At 37.4% G+C, this 22,593-nt stretch overlaps 1 protein-coding gene across 2 annotated transcripts in view; it reads left to right on the top strand.

Annotated features, from left to right (window-relative positions):
- Nucleotides 1–1,250: 1,250 nt before the first annotated feature.
- The window catches only part of TSEN15 (tRNA splicing endonuclease subunit 15), a 30,401-nt gene continuing 9,058 nt past the window's right edge, over nucleotides 1,251–22,593 (top strand). Inside the window, exons 1-4 of one of the 2 annotated variants that reach the window (XM_082613766.1) lie at nucleotides 1,251–1,411; nucleotides 3,619–3,700; nucleotides 3,982–4,117; nucleotides 6,510–7,171. In XM_082613766.1, the coding sequence (XP_082469892.1) occupies nucleotides 1,289–1,411; nucleotides 3,619–3,700; nucleotides 3,982–4,117; nucleotides 6,510–6,903 (735 nt within the window). In that variant the 5' untranslated portion in view covers nucleotides 1,251–1,288 and the 3' untranslated portion in view covers nucleotides 6,904–7,171. Of the gene's footprint in view, nucleotides 1,412–3,618; nucleotides 3,701–3,981; nucleotides 4,118–6,509; nucleotides 7,172–22,593 lie in introns of those variants that run through there. The other variant, XM_082613767.1, reaches the window with a different exon arrangement.

Genomic DNA, 22,593 nt, shown 5'->3' with positions numbered 1-22,593 from the left:
TCGGCTAAATTTGAACTGTAAACTCTGTTTCTTTGAGGATAACCCTAGTCTCAGTTCAGATCTTTTGTTTTTAACAGAACTGCTGTAATTCTGTTTCAGGTGGTTCAGGATCTGTCAGAGATGTGAGCAGAGTTAGGGGATCCTCTCTCTGGCTCCTGCCCTTTTGGGATTTCTCAATTTCTTCAGCATTCAAAGTTTCCTGGCTTCACTTTTTTGGTTCTCCAGAAAAGAAAAACTGGGAGTTTTCCCACATGCACCCCTGCTGCCAAAGAGCCTGCCTCCTGGACTGCACTTAGCTCCAAGCTAAACTCCAAGGAAAGGGCAACTTTCGTTTATGGTTCCTCATCTGCCCTTCTCCAAGCAAGCTTGCCCTCCCCACCAGAGTCATGCTTCTGTTCGCATTCCAGGGCATTCTGGTAGTTGCTTTTTGTATTATGTTTTCTGCTGGGAGATAGTCCAGTAGGGTCTTAGTCTGTCATATTTGGAAGCAGAAGTTCTATCCCTGCCTGGTACTTTGACTCTTGAGAGTCACTTCTTGCCTTGGTTAATGCAATGCCTCCTAAACAGTCCCTGCTTCCACCCTTGACCCCTAAGGTCTATTCTCAACACTTCAAGAAGAGGGATACTGTGAAAGCGTAAGAGCAACTTCTAGCATCCCCCCATTTCACTTTAGGGATTTAGGTAAATGCTTAAAATGTCCTACTCTGCCTGATTGAAACTCCTCGGCCTTGACTTCCACGTCACATGCTTATGCTGTGCTGGTTTGCATCCTACTTTTCTGACCGCTCGTGTTTACTTTCAACAACTCGAGTTTACTCTTGCTCCTCTAATCCTGAAAGGTCGGTCCACCCTAAAAATACGGTCCTTGGCAGTCTGGTTTTTCTCCTTTCCACTTTCTTCTCTGGAGATCTCATCCACTTCTACACTTTAAGCTTACATGTCACGGCAAAGAAGCCTTAAGTCTCTCCCACTTTCTCAGCAGAGCTGCAAACAGCGCTGACATAAGGAGAATTAAGGGCTTCTGGACTCGGGGTATTCTTGAACCTTCTTTTCGCTAGCATCTGCCCAGATCTGAATAAGCGCAGACCGAAAGGGGAGTGCGTTTGCGTAGGTTCTAGTTATGTTTGTCTGAAGATGGGGCTGACACAACTGTCCTCCCAGCATCTGAGCTCTCCCGCGCCAGCGCATGGGACGACTGGGAAGCGGAACCCAAACGCGCGCGTCTCTGCTTCTGGCCGGGCGCGGAGAGCGCAGCGCGGTGCACCACGGGCGCACCTCACAGCAGGGCATGGAGGAGAGCGGCGAGTCCCAGCCGACCGCGGGCTGCAGCGATGTGCGCTCGAGCGGCGACCGCGGCGGCGGCGCCCCCTCATGGGCCCCCGAGGACGCCTGGATGGGCACGCACCCTAAGGTCAGGAGGCGCGAGAGGAGCAGGGCGCCGGTCCAGGCCTCTACCCCAGGCGGAACCCACGGGCCGTGCTCCCCTTTGGGCCCTTGACTCCCAGCCGCATGGGATCGCCGTTTACGCGCGAACCTCACCGAAGGGGATCCTTTATGCTCACTGCCCGCTGCAGGCAACCTTATTTTTGTTTGTTTAAATGAGTTGAACTCTTGTTCTGACACCGCCCCCTTCCCCCTCCCTCAGACCATTCTTAGCTGGAGGGAACAACATTGAATACACCGCCCCTCAAGGCCAGATAGTAACCACCCCACTAATCTGAATTTTGCTGTCTTAGGGCTCGTTCCGGGGATGGTCTCATTTAATACTCACAGTAACCAAGCAAAACAGTCTGTGGGCCATGGATAAGATGTAGTAGTCTACAGTGATTAAGGTTTAGGCACAATCCTCATTTGCCTCTGCTTGGCAAATTGCTGCCCTGTACCAGTCATGGCCCAAACAATGAACGGATAGTGAATGGATATAAGGGTTTTTGTAGGAATATCAGGGACTAGATACTTTGGTCTAGTAACTTTAGTAGAATTACAGTCTTCTGCTGGAGAGCAATAGTTCATAGATAATAATCTAAAAACAGTCCAGAAAAGGAACAATTTGAAGATCTTTTCATCTTCTCTTGCTTGATTTTATCCTCCTGCTCTGATCCCCTTATTTCCCCTCAAGGTGAGAAAAACAAACACTAGCATGGAGGTGTTATTCAGTGCCATAAAAGAACCAAAACATGGAGAGGGATCATGGTGGTTAGGAGCATTAACTCAAAGTTAGACTGCCTGGGTTTGAATCCTGGTTCTGTCACCAGCTTTGTGATTTTTTTTTTTTTTTTTGGTGCAAGTTGTTTTATCTCATTGTTCCTCAGTTTTCTCATCTGTAAAATGGGGATAAGAATAGTACTAACCTTATAGGGTTGTTACAGGGTTAAATCAGTTAATATTGGTAAAGCACTTGACATAGAGTAAACATTACCTAAGTGTTTAATAAGTGGAACAACAGTAACAAATTTTAAAAACTTCTTCTAGATTTCATGTTACTATTTATATTGGTTGTTTGATTTTTCACTTCTGCATTTGTATTATTCAGTTTGAAAATTACTTAGGTCGATCCAGTAACGCAGTATCAGATTTATCATCCTCAAACACCAGTTTGATTATATTATTCCCATGCTTAGAGAATTTCCTTATGGGTAAAATTCAAACTATTAGCTTGGCCATCAAGACCTTGCCACCTGGTCCCCAGTTGCCTTTTTAGTGTCATTTTCAAACACGTTTAAGGTTTGAGGGGGACAGTTAATAACACCCCTCTTTTCCTGTACCTGTGCACACTTAGGAGGACACCGATGGGGAAGTGTGACTTCAGATCTGCACCCAGGCAGGTCTGCTGACGCCTCACTTCTGCATTGTCCCTGCTTCCCCACCTAGTCACTGACATAACTCGAATACCTCAGGCTTCTCTTGCAGGGGCAGGCCCCTGAAGAATGTTTGCTCAGTGCTGACCAACAGTCTGAAAGCAGCAGCAGCTTGCTTGGTCCTTTAAAAACCAACAATTAAATAACTCCCTACTCTTGAGTGAGCAGGGGTGGGGAGAGAGGCCAGGAGTGGTGTTCTTGCAGACTTTCTCCACAGGCAAATTAGAGACCAGGGAAATAGAGGCTCCCACTAACATGTGCCAACAAAAGTTCTATTAAAAAATGTCTCTACTCCTGGCAGATAGGTTTCTTTATAGGCCCTTGAATATGTGTTGCTTATTCCCACCTTTGTGTGATTACTCACACTGTTACTCTACCTTCTCTATTTATTCAAATCATACACGACAAGTCCTTCAGGGTCCAATTTGCATCCCACCTCTGCCAGGACACATTCACCAACCAAGCCACCTGAGTGGAGCTCCTTTGACCTGTTGTGTCATGTTTTTTTATTCCACTCACTTGGTTTTTAGTCACTTACTGTCATGTATTTTTATTTACCTACAATTGCAGGTGTGCGTGTGTTTACCCTAACAATCCATAAGTTTTTTAGAGATAGGGATCAGGGCTTAATTGCCATGTAACTCCCACTATACCTATAAGAGAGTCTTATATATTATCTATTTAATGAATAGTTGTTGATTGAAAGAAAATATTAAGAGATTCTTCCTTCTCTATTTGACAATTACATTTTGATTTTCAGTATTTAGAAATGATGGAATTAGATGTAGGAGATGCCACCCAAGTTTATATAGCATTCTTGGTTTACCTGGACCTCATGGAGAGTAAGTATTTGTTTTATTATTGTTTTGTTATTAGGGCGGTGGTGGGGGGATGAGGAGTTGGGTTGGCATATAGCGTTTATGCATTTGCTATTAATTTTGTCACTGTTGTGATTTCTTTATTCCTTTACATTGGGAATTACTGGGTAACAGAAAATACTAGAATGATAAGGAGACATAGCTTTATAAGTGATGTTTGCTCAGCTGAGTATTAGGTAGGTGTTTGGAACTTTTATCTTTTATTTTTGATAAACATTATTGTCCATTCAATGATGCACTTTCAGGTAAAAGTTGGCATGAAGTAAACTGTGTGGGATTACCAGATCTCCAGCTCATCTGCCTTCTTGGTACTGAGATAGAAGGAGAAGGGTTACAGACTGTGGTACCTACACCCGTCAGTGCTTCCCTCAGCCATAACAGGTGGGCAGGTGATTTTGATCTTTGTTTAACAGGTTAGTCCCTTTCCTGAATATAGCGCTAGGAATCATTAAATTAGAGGTAGTAATATATATATAGTATTTGTATACATTTTGTAAAATTTTATCTTCCACTTTTTTAGTTAACTCCAGGTCACAGCAATGTACACTTACATACAGATACAAACAGAGCATTTGTCATTTACACTTTTCCTTTGAAAATAAAATATCTTAATATTCTGTCTAATATTGATATATCACAGATGCTTCAACAAGTTGGTTTTAATTAATTACAGAGATTCTGTAGAGACAGATATTGGAAAGTTTTGAAACAAGGAATGTGGTTAAAAACAATCTTGATTTTTCCCTCTCACAATGTGTCTGCCACATATTGTTAACATTTTCAGATAATCTGCTGTTCGATGACTGTAAAAATTTGGAGGTTTTGTTCCTTTCCTCTCAAAGCATTTGTAGAGGTAGTAATATATTTTAAAAGGAATTTGGGGTACAGGGATCATTGCTTTACTCTTGGTTATTTGAGGAATAAGTTAAATATGAGTATTTAACAAGTATCATTTACTGTAAAGTATTACTGTATTTTTCATGTTCATTGGGAATTGTTTCATTTTAGATCTTTTTAACTTTATAAAAAGGCATGTAATCGTTTGAGGCTCACTTTATGTACTTAATGTCATACTGCTAACATTGATCTATAGTGTATTTTGGAGGTGGGGGGCTGCCATATAGCATTCCATCGTGTGATTGTACCACAGTTTTCATAACCTACTCTCTTGATGATGGAGTGTCGCTAATGTTCAACTTCAGGGGGTAATTTCAAACTGTTTTCCAAAGTGGTTGCCTCAATTTACTTTCCCCTGCAATGTAAACAAGATCTTCGGAAGCTGTGTGGTCTCTTATATTTGGTATTCTCAGACTTTTAAATTTTTGTCAGTTGAATGGCTTATCTCATTGTGGTCTTAATTTGCAGTTCTCTGATATTGAACATTTATTTATATATTTAATATTTCCTCTCTTGAGAAATGTATTTTCATATCCTTTGCCTACTGGATTGCTTATAGTTTTCTCATTGACTTCTAGGAGTTCTTTATATATTCTTGATAATAATCCTTTTGGTTGTGAGCTTTAAAATCTGTCTTTCAGGTATCTTTTGATGAATACAGTTCTTAATTTGAATATAATCCTATTTATCCATTTTTAATCATCAATATCTTTGTATCTAATTTAAGAACTATTTCCTGTCTAAAGGTCTAAGAAGTTCACCTATATTTTCCTAAGAGTTTTAAAGTTTGCTTTTTTTAATGGTATGAGAGGAAGGCTAGGAACCCTATTTTCATTTGGATAACCATTTTTCTCCACCTCCATTTACAGAATATTCCCTCCTTTCCTTATTGTCTGACATATCATCTCTGTCATTTTCCAAAGCTCCCTCTATGCATTGATTTGTTTCTGGGCTCTCTTTATATTCCATTAGTCAATATATTTATCCTTGTGCCAATACCACATTTTCCTAATTGGTAGCTTCATAAGAAGTCCTGGTATCTGGTTAACAAGTCTCCCTTTTTGCTTTTCTTCTTTAGAAGCTGTGGTAGGCAGCCTCTAAGATGGCTTCTTATAATCCAGCCTTCTGATGGTCACACTCTTGTGTAATTCCATTACCTGGAGTGTGGTCTGGAGTTAGTGACTTGCTTTCAATAAATAAAATTTGGCAAAAATGATGGGATGTTACTTCTAAGATTAGATTATAAAAGACTATGGCTATTTGGGGTCTTTTGTGTTTCCATACAAATTTGAAATTTTTTTGTTCTAGTTCTGTGAAAAATGCCATTGGTAATTTGATAAGGATTGCACTGAATCTGTAGATTGCCTTGGATAGTATAGTCATTTTAACAATATCAATTCTTCCAATCCAAGAACACAGTATATCATTCCTTCTGTTTGTGTCATCTTTGATTTCTTCCATCAGCATCTTACAGTTTTCAGAATACGGGTCTTCCTGACCTCAGACTATGCTACAAAGCTACAGTAATCAAAACAGTATGGTAGTGGCACAAAAACAGCTACATAGATCAATGGGACAGGATAGAAAGCCCAGAAATAAACCTACACGCTTATGGTCAATTAATCTACCACAAAGGAGGCAAGAATATACAATGGAGAAAAGACAGCCTCCTCAGTAAGCAGTGCTGGGGAAACTGGACAGCTATGTATAAAAGAATGAAATTAGAACATTCTCTAATACCATATACAACAATAAACTCAAAATGGATTAAAGACCTAAATGTGAGCCTGGATACTATAAAACTCCTAGAGGAAAACATAGGCAGGACACTCTTTGACATAAATCTCAGCATTCTTTTTTTTGATCCATCCCATAGAGTAACGGAAACAAAAGCAAAAATAAGCACATGGGACCTAATTCAACTTACAAGCTTTTGCACAGCAAAGGAGACCATAAACAAAACGAAAAGACAACTTACAAAATGGGAGAAAATATCTGCAAACATTGCGACCAACAAGGGCTTCATTTCCAAAATATACAAACAGCTCATACAGCTCAATATCCAAAAAACAAACAACCCAATCAAAAAATGGGCAGAAGACCTAAATAGACATTTCTCCAAAGAAGACATACAGATGGCCAATAGACACATGAAAAGATGCTCAACATCGCTAATTATTAGAGAAATGCAAGTCAAAACTACAATGAGGTACCACCTCACACTGGTCAAAATAGCCATCATCAAAAAGCCTACAAATAATAAATGCTAGAGAGGTTGTGGAGAAATGAGAACCCTCCTACACTGTTAGTGGGAATGTAAATTGGTGCAACCACTATGGAGAACATTATGGAGGTTCCTTAAAAAACTAAAAGTAGAGTTGCCATATGATACAGCAATCGCACTCCTGGGTATATATCCAGAGAAAACTCTAATTCTGAAAGATAATGCACCCCAGTGTTCATAACAGCACTATTTACGGTACCCAAGACATGGAAGCAACTTAAATGTTCATTGACAGATGAATGGATAAAGAAAATGTATATATGTGTGTGTGTGTGTGTGTGTGTACACACACACACACACACACACAATGGAATATTACTCAGCCATAAAAAAGAATGAAAAAAGAATGAAATAATGCCATTTGCAGCAATATGGATGGACCTGCAGATTATCCTATTAAGTGAAGTAAGTCAGATAGAGATAGACAAATATCGTATGATATCACTGATATGTGGAATCTAATAAAATGATACAAATGAACTTATTTACTAAACAAATAGACTCACAGACATAGAAAACAAACTTATGGTTACCAAAGGGGAAAGAGGGGAGGGACAAATTTGGAATTTGGGATTAACAGATATACACTACTATATATATAATAAACAACAGGACCTACTGTATAGCACAGGACACTATATTTAATATTGTGTAATAACCTATAATGGAAAAGAATCTGAAAATGAATATATATATATATATATATAGAGAGAGAGAGAGAGAGAGAGAGTAAACAACTATACTTTGGAAAAAAAAAAAGACTATGGTTTCTGTCAGGCACTCTCTCTGACTTCCTTGTTCTGAGGGAAGCCAGCTGCCCTGTGAACTGTCCTAGAGAAAGTCTGAACGTAGAGGAGTAAAGTTAATTACTGATGGAGCAAGATTCTTGAGAGGTGGGGAGTGGTGGATTCAAGAAACTAGTTAAAGAGATTAATATTGAGCTAGAGGAGGAACACCTGAACCTCTGAGTCTGTGGGGCAGGTAGAAAGGACAGAGGAAGACATAGGTGTATCTGAGTGAGTTTACACGCAGGGAAAAGGACAGAGCACCGTAAATTCTAACATGAAGCACTTTGATAAACACCTATTCCTTTCGTAATTCTCTATGATAAATGCATATTGATTTAATAGAAAGACCACTGGACCAAAGCCATAAGACCTAGGTTCTGGTCTTGACACTGACACAACATTTTCTTTGATGATTGGAGACACACCTAATTTTTCTGAGTTTCACTTTCTTTGTCTTTTATTGAGGGATATAGATTATCAGTAGATAACATGTAAGATCCCTTCCAAATCAAAGCTACCATAATTGGTTATTTTCACTGTGTGTATTGTGTAAAATTATATTAAATTTTTAGATTTCTATTAAATATTTTTTGTATGTGTGATTTGTTTGAGAATTGTTTTTTGATATATCAGGCTATTTATACCCTTCTTTGAGAGGCTCCTTACTCTGAGATTTTTCTGTGTGTTTGAATATCAACACACAACAATTTTACTAGCATTATTTCCAATAATGCTTCTGTCTAAAAGACTTAATAATTCACTCCTTAAATCTCTCCCTTTGTGTCTTTTAATTACTCTAACAAATATCATCCTAGCTAGTATTATTAATATGTTATTTGTTTGGAGAAGGAACTACCATTTAGAGTTTACCTGAATTTAATCCTAAAAAATAAAATCAATAGACTGTTTGAATCAAATCATTTCATAAGTCTAGAATAAGTTTGTGTCCTATTTATTTCTAGTTTTTCCCAACTGGTGATTATTGCTTTTCTAGCTTTTTAAGTTTGTTTTCTTCTTTAAAGAGAATTAGTTGGAAGGTTAACTTAGTAATCCATTTTTATACTCTTGAATTTAATAACTCAGAGGGCTTAAGTCTATGTGTTTTGTTTTTATATAAATATTCATAATTATATTATGCAGTGGAATAATAATACACAAAATAGCACAAATGAGGCCCAATACACATTACATTTAATGCCTTTTATGGCATAAGCTTTTCTCAACTCAAAGTATGCAGATAACCTTTTAGCAAAGATTTGTGTGTGTATGTTTGATTTCATTCCTCAGTTTTTAACAGGAGTGATATTTTTAGGTAGTAGGCAAACTTTTATCTATTTTTACTTTTATGTGTACTTTGTATATAAAATGTTACATATCTAACAGAGATGCTGCAATTTCAGACATTTGTGGTTAATGTAGCAATTTTCCTTCATTAGTAACACAGAGAAAATTATTGACTTTGAAGCTTTGGCAGCCTTGTATAGGGAAGAAATTCATTAAGCCAAGTCCTAAAAGTATTTGGGTAGGAATTTATGAAGGTAGCTCACCTTAAAAGAAATACATTTTTTTTAAATTTAAGAGAACAAATAGCTCTTAATTTATCTGATAATAAATCATCTACAAAAATAAATAACTCTGTTCACTTTTGAATATCATTACTGTCAGATAATATTGCTTGGACTTTTTAGTTTAGCAAATATTTATAGACAATTATGTGTCAGGAACTGATCTAAGTGCTAGGAATGCCGTGTTGATCAAGACAGCCTCTTTCATTTTTTGAGGTATAATTGACAGGCAACATTATATTAGTTTCAGGTATAAAACATGATGATTTGATATTTGCATGTATTGGGAAATGATCACCACAATGAGTCTAGTTAACATTCATCACCATACATAGTAACAATTTTTTTCTTATGATGAGAACTCTTAAGATCTACTTTCTTAGCCACTTTCAAATATGCAATACAGTGTTATTAACTGTAGTCACTATGCTGTACACTACATTCCCATGACTTATGTATTTTATAACTGGAAGTTTATACCTTTTGACTCTTTTCACCCGTTTCACCCACTGCCTCTGGCACCCACCATTCTGTTCTCTGTATTTATGAATTTTGTGTGTGTGTGTGATTCCACATATGCATGTGGTATTTAAGACATTCTCTTGAAAGTAATGTTCTAGCACTAAATGTTGGCTGGAAAATACATTTTATTTCATTTTTTGGTAATTGTTAGATGAGATCTGGTAAAAACAGAATTGTCCTTTGTTCAGAGATTTAATTAACTGTAATTTGGGACCACCTCCACTTATTTTATTGTTAGGTAATTGAATAACAGGGGTAGTGGAGTAATGATAAGTACTTTACACAAGGTTGTGTCAGGACCCAAAAGAAGGACAGAAAAAGCCTCCTGAAAATTGTAAGACACCATGTTTTAGTAGGACAAGTGCAAGTAGTTAAATGTGCCTGCCTGCCTGCCTAGCATAGAATCTAGTTCAGAGTAGGTGATTAATGGCATTGATTAAGGCAGCTAATGAACAAATGAATGTATAGAACTCATGAGAAAAGAAGGGAAGGATGGGGAATGAGGCAGGAAGAGTTACGTACATCATGAAGGCCATCACTGTTTTCACTTTTTTGCTGTTACAAATTGTACTCTAATGAATAGCCTTGTAAGTATATCCTTGTTCTCATGTATGAGCGTTTCTCTAATGTAGAAACCTAGAGGTGAAATGTCTGGGACATATAGCATTTATACCTTCATCTTTACTGGTTCTTACTAACCTGCTCTCCAGAAGGTTATCAGTTTATGGTCCCACTGACAATATATAAGTTTCCATAGACTAGGAGAAGAGATTTACTGACATATAGGTGACAAAGATTAATTCAGAATATGTAAATAACTTCTGTGCCTCAAGGAAAAGAACAACCCAAATGAAAAACCTGGGCAAAGAATGTGAACAGGCAGTTCATAGAAGAGGAACTCAAATGCTCAAATCTATTTGTAATCAGGGAAATACAGATATAAGATGTGCTTGTTCATGTTTATCTTGATGATGCAGAAGCTTTTCAGACAGTTTATGTTGTTATTGTTTGACAAAAAGAAGGTATGGGGGGATCTTTGAACAGGGCTATAGCTAGCTCATAACATGCCTTGGAGCGAATTAGAAAAAGGGACTCCCTCTGGACATACAGAAAAAGTCTCTTCACCAGGATTCAAGGTTTGGCAAGCACCATAAATCAGATTTCAGACGCACTTGTACCTGGCATCCTTGTGCAAGGCACAGTTTATACAATATACGTGATTCCTTACCCCTGAAGCATGTCTGTTGAGTCCTAGGTTTCCAGAAGGAACTCTAAAAATTACTGGTACATGGATGGTGTTATTGAAGGGCTTTAAGCAGGGGAGTGATGCTGCAGGTTATTCCATGTGGTTATAAGAGTATTTTGCATTTGTAGAGAAGTTACAGAATTTCAAAGTACCTTCACATGTATACTCTCGTTTCATCAGCTCTAAAATCCTTAGTGGTATATAGGGTACTTGTTTTATCCTAATTTCACATATAAAAAGCTTAGATTAAAAATGTGGTTTTATTTATGCTCTACTGTTCCCAAAAGATAATAAAGGATTAAATGAGTTGTGCCAAGATTCATAGTAGATAACAAAGTCTCATAGCTATAGTTCTTACTTTGTTGGTGATTTTAAAATCTTTTACTGTAGAATAAAACCAGATACAGAAAACTACATAATATAAATGCATAGATTGAGTTACAAGGCAAACATTTTGAACACTTGTAACCCACCAAGTCAAGAAATAGAACTTTTCTAGCCATCCCAGAACCACTTGAGTGTGCCCTGTCCTAAGCATTACCTTTTCCTTTCCCGTTATTCTTACTTTTATAATAATAACTTTTATTTTGGCTATACTATTTTATGGTGTACTCATGGTACCTTTCAACATTTCCCTGTCCTCTGTATTTTCTGAAAATTGGCAACTGGAACCAGGGCCTTGATTATATCATATTAATAAGACTGTAGCTGGTGGTCTGTTCTTTTGTCAGGAGGCATGTAATGTCCTTTTACTTTTTTTTTTTTTTTTTTGCGGTACGTGGGCCTCTCACTGTTGTGGCCTGCGGAGCACAGGCTCCGGACGCACAGGCTCAGCGGCCATGGCTCACGGGCCCAGCCGCTCTGCGGCATGTGGGACCTTCCCGGACCGGGGCATGAACCAGTGTCCCCCGCATCGGCCGGCAGACTGTCAACCACTGCGCCACCAGGGAAGCCCCTTTTACTTTTTATATACATTTTAAAATCAACTTAATTTCTACAAATAAAGCACTTCTTTATTTACATCTCAAATTTTGCCCATTAAAAAATGTTTTTGGTTATATCCTGTAAATCTCTGTTGATCTGCAGTAGAGTCCAGCAAACTCTTTCTGTAAAGCTCTAGATAGTAAATATTTTGGGATTTGCAGGCCATTTGGGCTCTATTGCAGCTCCTTAGCTCTGCCATGTTATGGTGAAAGCAGCCCTAGACAATACATAAACAAATGGTGTGGTTTTTATAACTTTATTTACAAGAACAGAGGGCAGTCCAGATTTGGCCCATAGACCATTGGTTTACCAACTCCTGATCTGTGGGTTTTGCCTCTATCCTTCTCTTTTCCTTACAGTTTTTCTGTTAAAGTACCTGGGCTGTTTGACATGCATACTCTCCCATAATCTGGGTTTGTCAGTTATTCACGGTGCATTTCAACATGTCTCCCTGTCCTCTGTATTTTCTGTAAATTGGCAGCTGAAACCAGCAGCTTGATTAGATGCAATTGGATCATGTTAGTAAGACTATAGCTGGTAGTCTGTTCATTCATCAGGCAACATATAATGTCTGGTTACCTCTCTGTGTGATCTTAGTAGCATTGATGCTTAATGCCTAGCTTTGACTGGTGGTTTTAACCTTTGTTGTCATTGTTGTTCTGACCTATGATTCTAGTCCACTTCCCTTGAACTGCAGCACAGATACAGTAGAGCTTTGGTTCATATATTGTTCCCAGGACCTCTTAGTGCTGACTTCCCCCTTTGACTGTCACTCAAGAAAGCACATTAGAATGGGCGTAGGTGAGAATGGTGATATATTATGGGGAATATTAATTTTATATTAAAATATGACCTGCCAACTTTGACGCTTTGTTGTTGGAAACAAATTACTTTCTACACACTGTACAACCAACTGGAGCAAACCAGCTGTAGATCACTATCCTAGACTGTGTTGCTTAGCTGCTTGATTATAGTGCTTTTTTTTTTTTTAATGCTCTTTATTCCTCAAAAACTTTAAAATGACATTTTTATTACTAGGGAATCTGGGTAGTATACAAAGCCTGAGAGCCAGAGGAGTTGGCAGTTGCTGCGGGTGCGACTTCTTGTTATTTACAAAGGGCATATTACACATTAAGGCATGATAGCTGTCTTCTTTATTGAAGTCCCAAGTTTTGGAGTCTGTTGTTTGTAATACTGGACCACACTCTATCATTTACATAGTTAACTACAACTTAGTTATAAAATATTTCCCCAGTGATAACAATAAATAATCTCACTGTAGCTCTTAAAACTACAGCAGTAGCTATCTTGCTGCTTGACTGCTGAGTGGCAGAATGGCATATATATTTGCAAGGCGTATGCTTTCCATTATTTATTTTATGATGTATATGTATTTGGTGACTCCTTAAAAGGTAACAAAACTAGACAACATTTAATGTTATATCTGTGTCAATTTCTAAGAATGCCCAAACAGTTTTTGTATCCATTTCCTATTTATTTTCCCAGGCTTTGGACCTAGTGATTTTATGTACATAGTTTCTGGCAAGAGTACAGACAGATTCCATTACAGAGCAAATGTGTATTTGAATAGCAGTGAGTGAATGCATTACTTTGAGCAAAAGTACAGTTTATGATTGGTGTTTTCTGTAAAGCAGTTATGCATAATATTTGCTCATAGTTAAAACACTTTGGCATATTTTTCAAGGCTCAGAAGGTCTTATGTATACTGGTCCCTTGTGAAAATATTGATTTAATACTACTTGCTGATCTCCAGTGGCAGAATAGAATTGGTAAAATGCCTATATCTGATACCTAGTGGGAAAATTATGTTGATGGAGTATGAAGTTGTTTGTGTTTCTTGAAGGGAAAGACACAACTCCTTTTTCTCTCATCTAAAAATACTTCCTAAAGCTAATGTAAAATAATCTTTAGCTTACATTTTAAAATAGTAAGTTATGTATTCGGATGGCATACGGAAAGTATTCTAGATTGTTTCTTACTAAAGTGAATCTCAGAATCCATGTAGCAGGTTTGGTCAGTGACCGTAGAGGTATGACTACAGTTTCCCCAGACTTCGTGATGATATAAAATCATAGTAATAAATTCACAGAGGTCAAAGAGATCTGATGAATTTAAAAATGAGACAGCCAGAGGAATGCTAATGAAAGACAGGGGCCTTTTTCAGAGCTAAGGAAGCCAATGAAGTCAAATTTATGTTCACATGGCTTAATTAGCTTCTCTTTGGACCATCCTGCCATTGATATTTGTTGAGTGTCCCTAAATGTGTGAAGTATATTACAACAAAGTTAGGATAATAATTTTACAGGCTTCTGTAATTATTAGTATTATAGGTAGTTATAAATGGGAAAATATCTTAAGAAACTGACACAAGGACTCATACCAAATTGTGAGGAAAAAATGTTTTTCTGTTTTTTAGCTATCAGTTTTGGGGTTTTTTGTTTGTTTGTTTGTTTTCTGATAGAACTTATGTTGTCTTCCAATTTCAATGTCAATTTAGTTTCTTCGGTAAAATATGAGAGATGTGCTGAAAACTGAAACCCCAGTTGCCATAGTTTAAGTTTATCTGCTTTTATACGTAAGTTAAAAAAAAAAAAAGCTGAGCAAAGTGTTCTCTACAATCATGAGATTCAGGGACAGTTAAGATACTGTTTTTTGAAATGCTCTATAAATCTCCTTTGTTACAAAGGATGATATTTCCTTGCTTAGTAATACCAGTGAATCATTCATCCTTTTAAACCCAACTAAATTATAAATGGCTGTCTTCTCTCAGTGCCAGAGAAGGATAGTGGATAGTTTATGTGAAGATGGAGCCTGTCCAATGACCATTTTATCCCCCCCACTTCCACTAATTTATGACATTTCTTTTGATGTGTGGTGATTGATAACCTCTCTAAAAGAGGTACCTTCAGCCAGTTTATCTGAGAGGCAGTTTTTCCAAATATCCTCTTTCTTAGCATCTTCCAGTCTGAATATTATTCTAGAAATTTAGAAAAAAGCCTTCAACATTCCATATACCAAATTGGTCATCTGCTAGTTCAGCAGCCATAAGGCTAAAAGTCTAAGAACTTTTGTCATTTGGTTTGATCAGAACTCTTTTGGCAAGATTCTTGTACAACTTATGCTTTAAGAGAAGTGAAGACAATTCATTCAGAGCCAAAGTTAGGATTTCTAGCCTGTGATTTTTTAAATCTGATGCTTAGCTTATTAAGCCATATCAACCTGTTTCTTACAGCATTGTTGTCAACGTTTTCAATGTTTCAAAAGAATACATTCTTCCTTCCTCCTACATTGAATCAAATGAATTGCAGTTCTTTTTTCTTTGTTGGAATTAATGTAGCTTTTAAATACAGTTTTTAAAGACTGTAAATAGTAATTTTTCTTTTCTTAAAGGTCATGATTATTTTTAAAATATTTTATTAGCTGTTTATGTGTTATCACAGCAGTAACCCAGGTAATAAAATAGACCAACTGTTTATTTTTTTATTATTTATTTATTTATTTATTTTGCAGTACGCGAGCCTCTCACTGTTGTGGCCTCTCCCGTTGCGGAGCACAGGCTCCGGACGCGCAGGCTCAGCGGCCATGGCTCATGGGCCCAGCCGCTCCGCGGCATGTGGGATCTTCCCAGACCGAGGCACGAACCCATGTCCCCTGCATCGGCAGGCGGACTCTCAACCACTGTGCCACCAGAGAAGCCCCCAACTGTTTATTTTTAAATTCATTGTACCAGTGTTTTTATGGGGAGAAGAAAAAGAACCCATATCTTAAAACACTGAGATGTGTAGGAAAAATTAAAATTTTATTTATTGTTCTTATACTAAAATAATATAACTTTCAGTAAAAATACTATGAATGTATATAATTATACTTTTTCTTTAAGCATTAAATGTAATGAATATAAATGAATATTAATATAATTATAGACTATCTAGAGTCAAAGAAGCATGTTTTGGTTTGGGGGGAAAGGATAAAAAAGTAAATTGCATATTACTCCAGCATTTTCTAGTTTGCTCATTCATTTTACTAGGCGTCTGTTGTGTGCTGGACTCAGGGGATCCAAAACATCACAAGATGCTCACAGTATTTAGCTGAGACGGACAGACATTTATAGCCATCGTGATGAATGTAATGAGAGACGTGTACGAGGCACTGAGGAGGATTGCAGAAGGAGGAGATAGAACCTTGGCTGGTGGTACAGGAGGTGCGGGAGGCTGAGAAAGCTTCCTGCAGGACGAGCTGTTTGAAATATGTGTAGGCATTCCATGTGGAATGGAGTTGGGAATGGATGTTCCTAACAGAAGTAATAACATGAGCAAGGTATTGAGGTCCGAGAGAGCATGGAAACTGCAAATGTTTCCTTAAAACAGGATATTAGTAATGGCAGAGGGAGGGCGTGCCTGCAACTGCTGAGAAAGCTCTGGATTAGGGGTGTGTGTGTGTGTGTTGATGTGAGAGAGATGGGAATGGGAGAAGGAGGAGGGAGGGAAGGAGGGAGAGACAGAGATAGAAAATATGGAAAAAGTACCCCTTCTCCTGATAAGCAATAGATCAGGAGAGGCTGAAGGGGTTAGGGAATTCAAAGATAAGAGAAAGCTAAATCCAGTGTTTTGCCACTTTGGGAGATGCTGGTATATCCTAAAAAAGAAAAGGTAGGAAAATTATTTGAATCAGAGTATTAGGAATTGTAATGCTTGTTTCCATTTTCTCTAAAGATACCAATTAAAATATACAAATCTACGAGGATATAGGAAATGACCAGTGGTTAGTGCAAAACCAAGTTTTAGGGATTTGAGGAGATTAAGTAACTCCCTCCATCTCTTGCTATTTCACAAGCTTCCTTTGTTGAACCTTTTCAAGTTCCTGGCCTCAAAATGTTAAAATGTTCTAGGGCTTAGGCCTCTGAGCTTTTCTCTTCTTAGGTAGCTTCCTCTGGTTCCATGGTTTTAAATATCATCGATATACTGATGACTTCCAAATTTATGTCTCTTCCTCTGCCTTTTCTATGAATCTAAGACTCATATTTAACTGTCTACTTGACATCTCCACTGAGATCTAAATGGCATCTCAAATTGCCATGTCCAGAAAGAACTCTTTCTGTTTTGTAAATAAGTTCATTTGTACCATTTTTTTTTAGATTCTGCATGTAAGCCATATCATATGGTATTTGTCTTTTTCTGTCTGACTTACTTCACTCAGTATGACAATCTCTAGGTCCATCCATGTTGCTGCAAATGGCATTATTTCATTATTTTTAATGGCTGAGTAATATTCCACTGTATATATGTACCACATCTTCTTCATCTATTCACCTGTCCATGGACATTTAGGTTGCTTCCATGTCCTGGCTATTGTAAACAGTGCTGCAATGAACATTGGAGTGCATGTATCCTTTCAGACCATCTTTTTCTCTGGATATATGCCCAGTAGTGGGATTGGAGGATCATATGGTAGCTCTGTTTTTAGTTTTTTAAGAAATCTCCATGCTGTTCTCCACAGTGGCTGTACCAATTTACATTCCCACCAACAGTGTCGGAGGATTCCCTTCTCTCCATACCTTCTCCAGTACTTATTTGTAGATTTTTTTGTTGATGGCCATTCTGACTGGTGTGAGGTGATATCTCATTGTAGTTTTGATTTGCATTTGTCTAATAATTAGTGATGTTGAACATCTTTTCATGTGCCTCTCGGCCATCTGTATGTCTTCTTTGGAGAAATGTCTATTTAGGTCTTCTGCCCATTTTTGGATTGGGTTGTTTTTTTTGATATTGAGCTGCATGAGCTGCTTGTAAATTTTGGAGACTAATCCCTTGTTGGTCGCATCGTTTGCAAATATTTTCTCTCATTCTGTGGGTTATCTTTTCGTTTTGTTTATGGTTTCCTTTGCTGTGCAAAAACTTTTGAGTTTAGAGGATGAAGTGATGGTTACCGGGGGGGATGAGTCAGGGGGGAGCAATAATTAGGGAGTTTGGGATTGACATGTACACACTGCTATATTTAAAATGGATAACCCTCAAGGACCTACTGTATAGCACAGGTAACTCTGCTCAATATTTTTCTTATTTTTTAAAAAATTTTGTTTTATATTGGAGTATAGTTGATTAACAGTGTTGTGTTAGTTTCAGGTGTACAGCAAAGTGATTCAGTTATACATATACATGTATCTATTCTTTTTCAAATTCTTTTCCCATTGAACTCTGCTCAATATTATATAACAAGCTAAATGGGAAAAGAATTTGAAAAAGAATAGTACATGTTAAAAAAAAAAAAAGAATTCTGTGTTTGTCCCCTAAACGGCTCCTACTTTCAGTAAACGGCAACTCTATTCATTTTGAGGCTCAGGCCTAAAACCTTGGAGATAGTTATCTCTCTCTATCTATCTATCTATACTTTATTTTTTAGAACAATTTTAGATTTACAGAAAAATTGAGCAGATAGTACAGAGGTTTTTCATGTAAGCTTCAGTCCAGCACAGTGTTTATTAGTTGTTACTATTGTCTTGTCTTAGTATGGTACATTTGTTACAAATCATGAACCAATATTGATATATTAGTGTTAAGTAAAGTCCATAGTTTACGTTAGGATTCACCCTTTTTATTGTACAATTCTATTGATTTTAACAAGTGCATAATGTCATGTATGCACCATTACACACAGAATAGATTTCCCGCCCTAAAAATCCCCTGTGCTCCATATATTCATCCCTTTGCCCCGACCCTGAACTGCTGGCAGACACTGAACATTTAACTTTCTCTGTAGTTTTGCGTTTTCCAGAATGGTATATTTGAAATCATATAGTATGTAGCCTTTTCAGATTGTCTTCTTTCACTTAGCAATACACATCCTCGCCACCACGGTACTGTTAGTTTTTTGAATTTTAGCTATTCTAATTCATGCATAGTAGTGTCTCTTTTTTTTTTTTAATTTTCAATTTTCTAATGACCTATGATGTTGAGAATTTTTTCATATGGTTATGTGCCATCTGTGTATCTTCTTTGATGAGGTATCTGTTTGGATCCTTTGCCTATTTTTTTTTTTTTTTTTCGGTACGCGGGCCTCTCACTGTTGTGGCCTCTCCCGTTGCGGAGCACCGGCTCCGGACGCGCAGGCCCATTGACCATGGCTCACGGGCCCAGCCGCTCCGCGGCACGTGGGATCTTCCCGGACCGGGGCACGAACCCGTGTCCCCTGCATCGGCAGGCGGACTCTCAACCACTGCGCCACCAGGGAAGCCCCTTTGCCTATTTTTTATTTGGGCTGTTTGTTTTCTTTTTGTTGAATTTTGAGAATTCTTTATGTATTTTGGATACAAGTCCTTTATCAGATATGTGTTTGGCAAATATTTCCTCCCAGTCTGTGGCTTCTCTTTTCATTCTTTTAATAGAGTCTTTTGGGGAAGAGAAGGTTTTAATTTTAATAGAGTGCAACTTAATTATTTCTCTAACAGATCATGCTTTTGGTGTTGTATCTAAAGGCTCATCCTCAAACCCGAAAGTCATCTAGATTTTTTCCTATGTTGTCCTCTAAAAGTTTTATAATTTTGTGTTTTACATTTAGTTCTATGTTTCATTTTGAGTTTAATTTTTGTGAAAGATGTAAGATGTGTGTCTAGAGTCATTTTTTTGCATGTTAATGTCAGTTGTCCAGCACCATTTGTTGACAAGACAGTTTCTCCATTGAGTTGCTTCTGCTCCTTTGTCAAAGATCAGTTGTCTGTATTTATGTGGGTCAGTTCTAGGCCCTCTATTCTAATTCATTAACCTATTTGTCCATTCCTTCACCAATACCACATGGCCTTAATTACTGTAGCTTTATAGTAAGTCTTGAAGACAGGTAATGTCAGTCCTCTCACTTTGTTCTTTTCGGTATTGTGTTGGCTATTCTAGGTCTTTTGCCTTTTCATATAAACTTTAGGATCAATTTGTCAGTATCTACAAAATAACTTTCTAGGGTTTTGGTTGGGATTTTGCTTAATTTATAGATCACAATGGGAAGAATTGTCATGTTAACAGTATTGAGCCTTCCTCTCCAGGAATATGGACTATTTCTCCATTTATTTAGATCTCCTATGATTTCTTTCATCAGCGTTTTATGGTTTTCCTTATACAGATGCTGTACATATTTTTGTTAGGTTTATACCTAAGTACTTCACTTTTTTGATGCTAATGTAAATGGTGTTATGTTTTTCATTTGAAATTCCAATTGTTCACTGCTGGTATGTAGGAAAACATTGACTTTCATATATTAACCTTGCTATGTCTCTTATTGGTTTTAGTCCACCCAGTTGTTAGACCTCCAAATTAATTTGTTAACAAATTCTGTCAGTTCTCCCTTAAAAGTATATCCAAAATCTGACCATTTCTCACTGCTTCTGCAATACTCTGTCACTCTGGTGTAAGCTACTATCATCTCACCCTCTGTACTGTCGCATCCTGAGAAGTGGGCTTCTTTAATAACACAGCATTTGTCACTACTCAATATACTATATATTGGTTTTTTGTTTGTTTGTTTGTTTGTTTACTCTCTTCTTCCCCCACTTCCTCCATGGAAGCAGGAACTTTGTTCTATTCGTTGCTATTTCCCCTGTGCCTAGGCTGGTACCTGGTATTTGGGGTTAAATATGTATTTGTTGTATGAGTGAACTCACTGAGACTACTCAGTTCCTGCAACAGAGACTTGCTAAATAATATCTTAAAGAACATAAGTTGCTACAAGCAACCTTCCAAGAGCATCTAGAAAATTAGAATGTCTGCAAAATTCATCACTGTTTCCCACACTGTACACTGTAACTCTAGCTGGTATGCATCTGAGGAGAGAGCAATCACAGATCTGGAGAGTCACTCTGCCAGTGCTATGAATAGTCTCCTTACCTTTTAGTTAAATTCGTTGGAAAAAGGACTTGTATTAATGGTGCAGTAAAGGGTTAATAGAACTGAGTTCCTTCTTTAGAACATTTTTAAAGTTATGAAATCTAATTCTGAAATGCTACATATTTTTTGAAGGATACTCCATTATTATTTCCCTGTAATCAAAAATATTCCTCTCTCCCAAAGTATATTCTTTATTACAAATTCATTAAATCATCATTATTTTATATGAGGCCTGAAGTCTAATAACTATTAAAACGATTTGTCATTCGGCTTCCCTGCATATCAGGATGTGTGTCCTCATACTACCTCTGTTGGAAATCTGCTTCTGGTGAAACCCCCAATTCTGGCAGCTTCTTTCAACTGACGTAGCACTTTTTTCTTACTCTCAAAAAAAGCTTACAGTTTATTTTAGAATGGCTTCCCACTGGGGTGAATAGCCACACAGGCACTTAATTGTTCAGTAAACCCCCCTGGGCTTTTAGCTGCCTTGATTTTTTACGAGGAAGGCATTGGCATGATTCCTAAGGAGGTGGTCTGTTATTCTTGAAACTTTCTTCAGGACTGAGCCTGTGGATGAATAAGGCACCGTGGGCACCAATTTAATTTTGCATTGTGTTTCAGAGTTGCATTATTGCGTGTCGTTTCAATATATCATAATGAGGCAGATCAGGGAGTTAATGTCTTTTATTGATGAAGCTACAGTGTGTATCAGTTTGGCTACATTGAAGGGGACAGGAGGAGATATTGCTTTCTGTGGATTGAAATTAATAATAATTTTAACCCATGATGCATTCTAGTTTGACAACACTGAGGTTAAAATCAATGTTGTCTTCAACTTTCTTGTCCTCTGTGCAAATCTCCAGAGATTACTTAGTCTGTATTGTAGGATTGTCACCAAAAAAATGAATGCTAAGGTTTATGGAAAGCATTTGAATAGCTTGGAGAAAGGGCAATAGCCAAATAAGGTTCCCTATGTGCTTGCCTCAGGCACATTCTCAAGTTAGCTTTGTTAAACTTGGGAGACACTGTTTTCAGTATGCTGAGCTCCTCTCTGAACAATTAAGAGAAAGAAAAACCTGTTATAAACATCAAATTCTGTTACTGTTCATCAACAACTATGATTATTACTGATTTATCTCTTTCTTTAGATGGGATTTTTTCCCTTGAAGTATAATGAACTCAGAATCTGAAATTTTTATTATTAATACAAGGTTATGTTTTACATATGTGGATTACTATCACATATGAACCATAAAGCGTTTTATTATCTAAATTATTATTTTAGATTTGTGTGATGAAACATCTCTACAATATTTTTGCAAAGAACTGAGCTTTTAAAAAGCATACGTATAAGGAAACTTTGTTCTGTGGTTTCTAAATTAAGATTTCAAACTGTAAGCTTGTTAGAGGTTAAGTGAGACTGTAGTATTTTAGTGATGCCTCAGTATCCTCAGCATCTTTACAACCATGTGTGATTTTTAAAATAGAACTTTGGAACCTGATGTTGTTATATTGAGATTGTGCAATCTGTTGACTTAAAGGCAAAGTAAACATTTTTAGTTTATTAGTATCCCATAAAGGAAACAAACAGGACAGATCTCAAATGGGCAAAGATGATGGCATTACTTTAAACATATGTTAAAAATTGACTAGAAGAGATCCTGAACAAGAATCTTTGTAAGA

Source organism: Mesoplodon mirus, assembly GCF_964341445.2.
Source record: "Mesoplodon mirus genome assembly, chromosome: 3".
In the NCBI taxonomy this organism is placed as follows: Eukaryota; Metazoa; Chordata; class Mammalia; order Artiodactyla; family Ziphiidae; genus Mesoplodon; species Mesoplodon mirus.
Note: the sequence above shows the minus strand (reverse complement) of the source record. Positions and strands in the feature narration are given on the sequence as shown.